Source organism: Cibotium barometz, chromosome 55 (genome assembly GCF_041138505.1).
Source record: "Cibotium barometz isolate CiBa-2024 chromosome 55, ASM4113850v1, whole genome shotgun sequence".
Lineage (NCBI taxonomy): Eukaryota > Viridiplantae > Streptophyta > Polypodiopsida > Cyatheales > Cibotiaceae > Cibotium > Cibotium barometz.
In genome coordinates, this window is record NC_141100.1 from 38,254,657 (window position 1) to 38,265,990 (window position 11,334).

Genomic DNA, 11,334 nt, shown 5'->3' on the forward strand with positions numbered 1-11,334 from the left:
TATATCATATATTGAGGGGGGGGTCGGCCCGTTCCGGCCCCAATGCTGGTGTCCATCTATCAACATTTCATTTCATTTCAATTTTCAGCTGTTATTAAGTTGTCCATTTCAAATTGTGATATTTAAGTTGTGCTATTACGCGTGTGGGTGTCCAACGGAGTCTATTCCCACTTGACGGGATCGGTTTCATTGGTATCAGAGCACAGTTATTTCCCTCTTCTTAGCGGGGAAACGAACCTGTGTATTGGACACCCCGCTTCTAGCACACTTAACACAATGGACAACCAAGGCCACCCTTTGGAAGTGCCAAATTCAAGGGGCCCATCAAGTGCCTCGCGTGGTTCTGATGCTCTACGAGGAAGGCACAAGCCCCTTGAGAGGGTAAATGATAGTGATTCAAAGGGACAACTGTCTGGAGGAAAGACAGTCATGCAAGAAGAAGAGCCAGATGCAATGAGGGCTGAAATGGAGCATATGAGAAAGCTTTTGCAAGCACAAGAGCAACAGCTGAAATTTTTGCATGAAGATCCCCATGTGCATCGTGCCATTGAAGCAAGGAAAGCCGATGCAATGGTAGATGTGACTTTTGAGTCCATGGCACGGGAAGTGGGCAAGAAACCAAGGGAGTTGGCACTTTCTTACCTCCTCCGCAAAGGTGACATCAAAGAGGGGAAAGATGGAGAGCTGAAATTCAGAAATCCACTTCGCTTGAAGCATGGAGATCCCGCATCTCAAAGGTTGAGGTCATTTATGCAAAAGGAAGAGGTGACAGTCACCTCTCGTCATGCATCTTCTCCACAAGGCACAAAGCCTGACAGGTATATGTATGCTAGTGCTCATGGAGGGCATGATGGTCACATGCATTCAAGACATGTATCCCATGGTAGGGGTGACAGGTCTGCCACTAGAAGAGCTTTGCCTACTGAGTTGTCTCATGGAGAGACATTGCCTTATGCAGGAAAGTCACATGCATCTGATTCTCAAGTTCGTGGAGCACATGCCACCGTGCTTCATGAAACTTCCATGATGGACCATGGACCCCAGGCAAATAGGGCTACCCCATTGGATAAGGGGAAAAGAAAAAGAGAGGACCATGAGCCTCATGCCAAAAAGCTCAAGGAATTTAAAGCACGTGACAAGTCCGTTAAGTTTGATGTTTTTGAAAGGGACCGCTGCTCATTCGTGGATCACTGAAAAGATCACCAAAAGACCCCATTTGCACCTGGAAGGAGTTTAAGGACAGATTCTATGCTCAGTTTTTGCCACCAAATGCGGAGCAAACTCTCACCCAAAAGTGGGATAGACTTGAGCAAAGAGATAATGAAAGTGTGCAACAGTATGTCAACAAGTTTCGGAAAATGTTGCTGGAGGTAACTCCTTTTATGCAAATCACTGAGGATGAAAGAAAGAGGAAGTTTCGCTCCGGATTGCAACCAGCTTATCTTATCGTTCGGGCACTGAATTGCACCCGAAACATACTTTGCAACAGCTTACAGTCTCTACTCTTGCTACGGAGCAATTGGTGCTCAAAATTAAGCAAGATCAAGGCGGTTCAAAGGGGAAAGACAAGGCTGTCCCAAATCTGCAAAAAGGTGGACAGCCACCTAAAAAGAACTTCCGGGAGACCCACAACGGAGGTAGAGCTGAAAATATCTCATCTAAAGATCAGGGCCCAAAGAAGAACAAATTTGGCTTGACCTCGGAGCAAAGAGAGCAACATGCCAAGGAGGGAAAAAATTTTTCTTGTGGCACCAAAGAGCACATGTTTCCACAATGCCCTGACCGCAAACCAAAGCACGAGGACAAGCAGACCAAGGCTAGTGTACATGCAGTTTCCGATGTGCAGGGAAACACAAATCATATGCAAAAGAGTGGATGGTATGCAAGGCTTGGGGTCAAATCAAGAATCAGCCCGCCTTATTCATGTTTGATGACTGTGCAACCGATAACTTCATCTCTATACAAACGGCAGCTGCCTTGGGTATTGAGGTTGAAAACATGGGACCTCAGATTGAAGCCGAAGCTACTTTTGTTGGTAAAGAGGTGCTGGTTACCCCATTGATAGGGAAGTTGCGCATACATATCCAGGGCTACCTTGATAATGAACATTTCTTAGTTGCACCATTAAATGGATGTGCTGTATTGCTGGGTAAGCCATGACATCATAGGCTTGAGCCCCGCAAAGAGTACAAGACCAACATGATTTCTTTCATGCATAGAGGCCGCATGCATTTCATTGATGTTGGCAAAGAAGGAGATTCCATCCCACTTGTATCTCACATCTAAATTAATAAAGCAATGAAAAAGAGTCTTTCTGTGTACTTGGTTTTTGTTCGTGATAGGATTATACCAAGTTATCAAAATGTGGATGCTATGACTTACGATAGGCTGAATTTTCTTCATGCATTCAACGATTGTTTTGCTGATATCAACATTGCCAGGTGAATTACCTCCCCATAGGCCCGAAGATCATCGCATAGATCTTGTGCCAGGTAGGTCTCCACCTAACAAATCCGCATACCGTGTGAGTGCCGCACAACAAGAGATCATGAAACAGGTAAATGAGCTTTTAGAGAAAGGTTTGGTTCAACCTAGTTCCTCACCTTATTGCTCTCCTCTGCTTCTAGTTCAAAAGAAAGACGGCTCATTTCGCGTGTGTGTGGACTATAGAACTTTAAATAAGCTTACCATCAAGAATAGATTCCCAATTCCGCGTATTGATGACATTTTGGATAAGCTTGATGGTTCGGCTTGTTTCAGCCGTCTTGATTTGAAGAGTGGTTATCACCAAATACGAGTGGTGCCACAAGATGTCCATAAAACTCCATTCAGGACAGCCTTTGGATTATATGAATTTTTGGTGATGCCCTTTGGTCTCACCAATGCTCCTGCCACGTTTAATCGAATGATGGATAGGATATTCCGAAATCGCAAATTCAGAGGTGTATTCTTTGATGATATCTTGGTTTTCTCCAAGAATGAGCAGGAACACAGAACTCATTTGGTCACAGTGTTCGAAGAGTTGCGGAAGCATAAACTTTTCATTAATGCCAAGAAAAGTGAGTTCTTCCTTTCAGTGATACATTATTTGGGTCACATTGTATCCAAGCATGGAGTAACAATGAATCCTGCATAGATAGAGACCATTCGAAATTGGCCAGAATTGCAAAACGTACATCAAGTACGTAGTTTTCTCGGATTATGTTCATATTATAGGCGTTTCATAAGGCATTTTGCTATGATAGCCACCCCTTTACATGATCTCACAAAGAAGAAAACCACTTTCATATGGACTTCAAAAGAACAGGATGCTTTCTTGCAACTCAAGCATGCCATCATATATGGACCCGTATTGATTGTTCCTGACTTGCAAAGATCATTCGTAGTAGAATGCGATGCTTGTGGCGATTGTATAGGGGCTGTCCTAAATCAAGAAGGGCATACAGTTGCATACGAGAGCCGTCGTTTGCATGATGCTGAGCTTCATATGGATATCTATGAGAAAGAGCTCTTGGCTATAATTCATGCCTTAAAGATATGGAAACATTATCTTCTTGGGGCTGAATTTGTAGTCAAGACAGATCATCAAAGCTTGAGATACTTTCTATCTCAAACAAAGCTTTCGGAGAAACAGATGAGAATGGCAAACTTTCTTTCCGTGTTTCATTTTCAGATTATGCATACTCTGGGAAAGAAAAATGTGGTGGCAGATGCATTATCCAGGAGGCCTTATGTGGCTGCAGTCTCACTGGCCTCTCATGGGGACTTATCTGCTATGCGTGATTTGTATCATTTGGATGCTGATTTTTGCCATATATGGACTGATTTGATGGCTGGTCACTCACATGCCTCTTATGTTATCAACGAGGGTTATCTTATAAAGAATAATTGCCTATGTGTGGTAAAGGATTTGCGTCCAAAGGTTATGGAGGAATGTCACGCTCCACCTTATGCTGGTCATAGAGGTATCATGCCCACTACACGCATGATTGAGAGAGATTTCTTTTGGCCAAGCATGCGTAAAGACATTGAGGCTTATGTACGTGCATGTATTACTTGCCAGAAGGTGAAATTTGACAGGCAAAAACCTCCAGGTTTGCTTCAGCCATTGCCTATTCCCTTGCAACCTTGGGAAAGTATTACTATGGATTTTATTATGGACTTGCCTAGATCCGAGCTTGGGAATAATGCTATTTGGACCATTGTGGACAGGTTTAGCAAGCAAGCTCATTTCTTGCCCGTCAAGAAAACCATTAAAGTTGATCATATGGTAAAACTTTTTCTTGCTAATATCTTCAAGCATCATGGTATGCCTAAATCCATATAACAAAACTAAGCATACGAGTACAGGATTTAGTCCTTTCATGCTTATGTACGGTTTTCAACCAAGATCACCTGTTACAGTAGGATTCTCAGGACTTCAGCATGATGCAGCACGTAATTTTTTGCAAGATATGCAAGAAATGTTACAAGTTGCAAAGGAATCTATTAGAAGTGCTCAAGACCGAGACAAGTTTTATTCTAATAGACATCGTTCACCTAGAGAGTTCTCTGAAGGAACGATGGTGTATTTGCGAGTTCCGAAAGATTCTGAGACTTTACGAACAGGTAGATCTCCGAAATTATCCCCTAGATACTGTGGACCATTTCGTGTTTCACGACAGATTGGTTCAGTTGCATATGAATTGGATTTGCCTTCTCATGTGAAAGTTCATCCTGTATTTCATGTCAGTAGACTTAAGGAAGTACTGGGTGGAGCAGATCAGTTAGTTACTCCTCAAGAAATTATAGATGTCCAGGACATGACATTTGTTCCGCACGAACCTGAAAAGATTCTTGGCTTTCGTGAACAAAGATTGCGTCATACGCTTATCACGGAATACAAGATCAAGTGGAAGGATCGTGTTGAGGAGGACGCTACATGGGAGACATTGACTTCTCTTCAGAGAGATTACCCTGGCTTTTTAGTGAGCTCAGGAGTGAGCTCTTAGAGGAAGGGGAGTATGTCATGTGCACAGTGGGTATCTACCGTGTGCTATATGCATGCAAGACTAGTTTCGAGGCTTGGGAAAGCTTGGAACTAGGCAGGCTGATTGACGAGCTGAGTTAGGGAAATACCAACGGGCGGGCACCCAAGTATGGACGGCCGGGAACCCAAGTGTGGATGCCCGATGACCGGCCAAGAGCCTATAAAAGGGTGGCCAAGGTTAGTTATTGGAGGATAGAGAGTCTCGCGAGTTTGTGAGAGCTCTATGGTCTTGGAGCCTGGATCTAGTGCAGACGTGCACCTTCTTTATGCAGCCGAGGCCGACAGCAGTCTCGAGGCCCGCGAGGGCAGCTTCGTGGTGGTATGGGACGTCGCGAGGAGGAGATTGGTCGGTACGTCATCCTAGTTAGCTCAGCTCGTGGCTCGGTGGGGACAGCCAAGACTATGGGCTCGCCCACGGCTGTCATGGTTGGGAGGTGAGTCAGGCCTGCACCCCCTTGCTTGTTTGTTTGTTTGTTTGTTTGTTTGTTTGCAGGATTCGAGTTTCGAACCGAGATCGATCACGAGGGGATCCGTGGGGATTTGACAATAACAAAGCATTAGCTCTCTTTATTATATACAATATTCGTAGAATGGTACTTTGTTCCATATGAAAGACTTGAAGACTAACCTAGCGAAGTTAGGATGATCAAGGTCATTTGGACATCCTATTTAGAAATGATGATATGTCCATTCAGCCACAAATGCTTGCAGACGCAGTGTACCTATCACCAGCCTGGACATTTTCCAGTATGAAAGGGGTCTAGTGGACTCCAAGATGTCTAAATATTTGGAAAGTACAAGCTTTGGGAATGGGAGATTATCCTGGAATACAAAGGACCACACTCCTAAAATTTAGGAGAGTTGCTATTTTTGGCCCAACTCCGATGGAAATTCTGTTCGCGTCATTACATCTGGAATTGAGCGGATACCAAGAGTTGGCAAAGTGTCTATGACAGAATGTCTAATAGTTGGGATATTTTTAGAGGAAAGGTTTATGAAAGGACCCATCTCTTAGATTGGGACATGTGGCAAGAAAGTGGACCAAAGTGAGACAAGTGGCCTGACACTTGTTAGAAAGTGGATCAAAGTGAGACAAGTGGCCTCACACTTGTCACTTCACCTATTGTGTGGCTCTCCACTTGTCATTGTAGCCTTCTCTTGCCATTTTAGCTCATGGGAGGCCCAAATCTATAAATTGGAGCCCTCTCTCTTCATTAATGGAGGCTCTCTTGCTGCACACTAGCCTCTACCACCGTTACAGGCTGCCCTAAGGATGGCTACTCTCTTTCTCTCTCTCTTGAAGGCTGCCCATGAAGAATACCGGCTCTTGGGGACTGTTTTGGAGACTTCCATCGCGAAGAAATACTAAAGGCAAGGGTATTTTATCATTTATTATGATTTCTAGCCATTGTACTTGTTGTACCAACCTTTGTACCTGCTGTATCAGCCATTGTACTGGTTGTACCAGCCATTGTACTTGTACTTGCTGTACCACCCATTGTACCGGCTGTACCAACCTCTATACTTGCTGTACCAACCACTATACCTGTTGTACCAGCCACTGTACATGCTGTACCAACATTTCTACTTACTGTACCTGCTGTACCAGCCATTATACTTATTGTACTAGCCTATGTACCTACTGTATCAGCCATTGTACTTGTACTTGCTGTACAAGTACAATGGCAAGGGTATTTAATCATTTATTATGATTTCTAGCCATTATACTTATTGTACTAGCCTATGTACCTGCTGTATCAACCATTGTACTTGTACTTGTTGTACCACCCATTGTACCGGCTGTACCAACCTCTATACTTGCTGTACCAACCACTGTACCTGTTGTACCAGCCACTGTACATGCTGTACCAACATTTCTACTTATTGTACATGCTGTACCAGCCATCGTACCAGCTATACCAACCACTGTACCTGCTGTACCAGCCATTGTACCTACTGAATGGAGAGTTGTACTTGTTGTACCAGCTCTATTGCATGAAGACCCGTGGTTTTTGGGAAAGAATCAGTACCCACACGGAGGTATATGGATTATATTGTTGGCTCGGCATTTCTACAGTCTATGTTCCGGCTTGGTTGCCTCGTGTTGGGCTGTGTTATGGCATTTGTATATGGATAATCCGGGAGAGTAAGACCCTCAAAGCTTGTACATGATATTGGGTAATAAAATACACCAAGGGGGGAGTCGGCCCATTCCGGCCTCTATGTGGTGTCACATGTGCAAGATCCATTTTCAGCATTTGTGGCTATTTTGTCCAGCTTTTATGTTTTATGCAAAGTGATGATGGATGTGTTAAGGCTATGGCCATGTTTAAGTGTTTTGATATGCATTGATGGTAAGTGTGGTCCCCACTTGAGATCTTTTCTCTTCCTTATTGATAAAAGGAAGCCTTCGCTTCCAAGAAAGCCTATGCTCTGATACCAATGTAACTCGTGGCGGGTGCCCGGGGGACTAGGGTCTTTGAGTAAGTGTGGTCCGCACTTGAGATCTTTTCTCTTCCTTATTGATAAGAGGAAGCCTCCGCTTCCAAGAAAGCCTATGCTCTGATACCAATGTAATTCACGGCGGGTGCCCGGGGGACTAGGATCTTTGACACACTTGTTGATACCATCAATGCATATTAAAACACTTAAACATGGCCATAGCCTTAACACATCCATCATCACTTTGCATAGAACATAAAAGCTGGACAAAACATCCACAAATGCTGAAAATGGATCTTGCACATGTGACACCATATAGCGGCCGGAATGGGCCGACTTCCCCCTTGGAGAATTTTATTACCCAAGGAGAATAATATCATGTACAAGCTTTGAGGGTCTTACTCTCCCCACGGGAGATGCCAGATTATCCATATACAAATGCCATAGCACAGCCCAACACGAGGCACCAAGCCGGAACATAGGCTGTAGAAATGCCGAGCCAACAATATAATCCATATACCTCCATGTGGGTACTGATTCTTCCCCAAAAGCCACGGGTCTTCATGCAATAGAGCTGGTACAACAAGTACAACTCTCCATTCAGTCGGTACAGTAGGTACAATGGCTGGTACAACAAGTACAGTGGTTGGTACAGCCAATACGATGGCTGGTACAACAGGTACAGTAAGTAGAAATGTTGGTACAGCATGTACAGTGGCTGGTACAACAGGTACAGTGGTTGGTACAACAAGTATAGAGGTTGGTACAACCGGTACAATGGGTGGTACAGCAAGTACAAGTACAATGGCTGGTACAACCAGTACAATGGCTGATACAGCAGGTACAAAGGTTGGTACAACAAGTACAATGGCTAGAAATCATAATAAATGATAAAATACCCTTGCCTTCAGTATTTCTTCCCGATGGAAGCCTCCAAAACAGTCCCCAACAGCCGGTATTCTTCATGGACAGCCTTCAAGAGAGAGAGAAAGAGAGTAGCCATCCTTAGGGCAGCCTGTAACGGTGGTAGAGGCTAGTGTGCAGCAAGAGAGCCTCCATTAATGAAGAGAGAGGGCTCCAATTTATAGATTTGGGCCTCCCATGAGCTAAAATAGCAAGAGAAGGCTACAATGACAAGTGGAGAGCCACACAATAGGTGAAGTGACAAGTGTGAGGCCACTTGTCTCACTTTGATCCACTTTCTAACAAGTGTCAGGCCACTTGTCTCACTTTGGTCCACTTTCTTGCCACATGTCCCAATCTAAGAGATGGGTCCTTCCATAAACCTTTCCTCTAAAAATATCCCAACTAGTAGACATTCGGTCATAGACACTTTGCCAACTCTTGGTATCCGCTCAATTCCAAATGTAATGACGCGAACTGAATTTCCATCGGAGTTGGGTCAAAAATAGCAACTCTCCTAAATTTTAGAAGTGTGGTCCTTTGTATTCTAGGATAATCTCCCATTCCCAAAGCTTGTACTTTCCAAATATTTAGACATCTTGGAGTCCACTAGACCCCTTTCATACTGGGAAATGTCCAGGCTGGTGACGGTACCTGAGAGGCGAAGAAGTGGAGGGTGCAAGGCAAGCACACGCACCCAAGGATCTCAAATGCAACCAAGGAATGTTCTGGGGGAACTACTAGCTATGGCTGTGATAGAGGTCTCCTCTTCTTCTTTCAATATCCCCATTGTCTCTGTATGCAACCTGGTGTTGCAAAAGCTAAATAAACAAGATCCATTGGTTGGGACCACTATTATCTAGAATGATAGTAGTTCTCAGCAAGCTCACCTTACATCCTATTAAAGATGCATCTTGTAGTTCATTTGTGCTCATGCTATGCCTTTTGGGTTTAAAAACAGAAAAGACTTTCAGTAAATGGATGCTACAAAGTTTTCAACAATATTTCACCAGGCCTGGTATTGTCTTTTTAAAATGCATATCAGTGCTTAGCCAGTCAAAACATAATCACGATTCATCACTCACACACTATAGTATTTTGGTCTATCGGCTTTTCGATTACCAAGGAGTGTTCAAATTCATGTAAATACGTAATAAAATCACTTCTGACAATCTTATTATTATATGAAGAGGCTACGACAAGTAGGGTTGTTCCTAAAAGGTGCTTTTTCTAAGCGTTCCTCAATTACATCAAAGCTTGTGGCCAATATACATGAGTAGGTGAGTAGGTGAGTAGGTGTTCCATTAGAAATCACACCAGCAACCTTGTTTCAAACAGTTGTAGTGTTGATGTGACAAATGTACTCTTCACCAATATTCCCACTTCCAAGCTGAACATGTGTTTATTCCTATTTGTGATGCAAAATCAGAGCAACCTAAGAGGAACTATACAGCAGAATCCCTTTTGTGCCAGAGTGCAAGTACACGTTGCACTCTGGAAGTTCAATAATGATGTCAATGCATGCAGATCTGAGAGTGGCTTCCCTCATAAAAAATATCTGCAGCGCAATCATCCAGTAATATAATGATGTCAATTCCTGCAGATCTGGTAGTTTCTTCCGTCAAATTCCTTCACCTTTAGGGGCACAAGGAGGAGGAGTGAATGTGAGGCACTTGACCGTCCACTAGTAGGAAAGGGGAACCCTGACATCGACATTTCTAGATCATTCATACCACATGTAGCCCTTTGTTGTTCCTATTATCCATCTTTATTATGAATTGAAGAGACAATTAGAGCTTATTTTCCGTCATCAAAAGGGCACACAAAATATATGAGGCCAATTTCGTACACATTATGCTAGTTATGTGGCCCTAAAGGTCTAAGGGTTAAAAGGCAGTTGTCTTAAAACTCATATGAGAGAGAGAGAGACCTGATGCAGGAAATCAGCGGCGCGGGCAGCTACACCGTACTTGTTCTGAACGGTCTCTTTGAAGGCGGGCTTGAGGGGCAGCGTTTGCTCGACCCAGACGCCGTTGGCGAAAGAGAGCAGGGGCCCGCCTTTGAGGCTAGCGTCGGCCAGAACCAGCGCCCGAATCTGCGAGGCGAAGTCGTGGAAGGAGCTGGGCAGGCGCAGGCAGGAGACCATTTGGTCCAGCGTGGGGCCCTTAGCACCCGCCGCCACCATGGCGAGCGTGACGGAAATGCTGATGGGCGACGCGGCCGCGTTGTCAATGCCACCAACATCGTTGATACTGTCCGGAAGGGCGATCTGCTGAAAGAAGCGCACCAGAAAATCGGAGTGCTCGTGGATGAGAACCTTCATATCCATCTCTCTCTCTATGTATATACTTAAGCAAGTGTCAGCTACTGTGTCCGCGCAAGCTCTCTTCAAACTCTCGAGCTTACAAGGTCTGTGACTCGTTAAACACTGGCGTGCTGCTAAGAGACCTAGACAGGTGTCGGGAAAGCTAGCTTAAATTTGACGCGCCCTTCGGCAAAAAAACATTTACATTTTTCTGAACGGATAATAAAATTTATGACCTCTAAGACCTCTAAAATGTTTCTAGTTGCATATTCACACTTTTGTGTGGTGTGCTATTAATTAATACCACCCCCCCCTCCCCGAGCTCCAACCTTAGCACCACCACCCACCACTCCTTTCTATATAGAGCACACAAGTCCTTCTATGTCATTTCCTTGCCTCACCCTTAGCAAGGTCAGCTATCTCCAAGGTGAGAGCCAAACAAGACCCTCGTGTGTGCTCAAACAAAGAGAAAGAAAGACCTTTACCTCCCTAATAAAGACCGCCCATTACTTTGTCCAACCGTGCACAGATCTTTTAACTTGTTATCCTAAGGATTCTTATAGACAAGGTTATGGTACGTGTTCCTATTCTCAAGGGTGCACTAGGTTTTTGCCTAATTTGAGCATAAATTAACCTACTTCTAAGCTTAACCTAG

The 11,334-nt window shown here is 44.1% G+C and overlaps 1 protein-coding gene across 1 annotated transcript in view; it reads right to left on the reverse strand.

The window, feature by feature from the left end:
* LOC147607723 (serpin-ZXA-like) overlaps positions 1-10,826 on the reverse strand; it is a 52,950-nt gene extending 42,124 nt beyond the window's left edge. Inside the window, exon 1 of the mRNA XM_086790362.1 lies at positions 10,305-10,826. Within this exon, the coding sequence (XP_086646488.1) occupies positions 10,305-10,703 (399 nt within the window). The 5' untranslated portion in view covers positions 10,704-10,826. The remainder of the gene's footprint in view (positions 1-10,304) is intronic.
* Between the last annotated feature and the right edge of the window lie 508 nt (positions 10,827-11,334).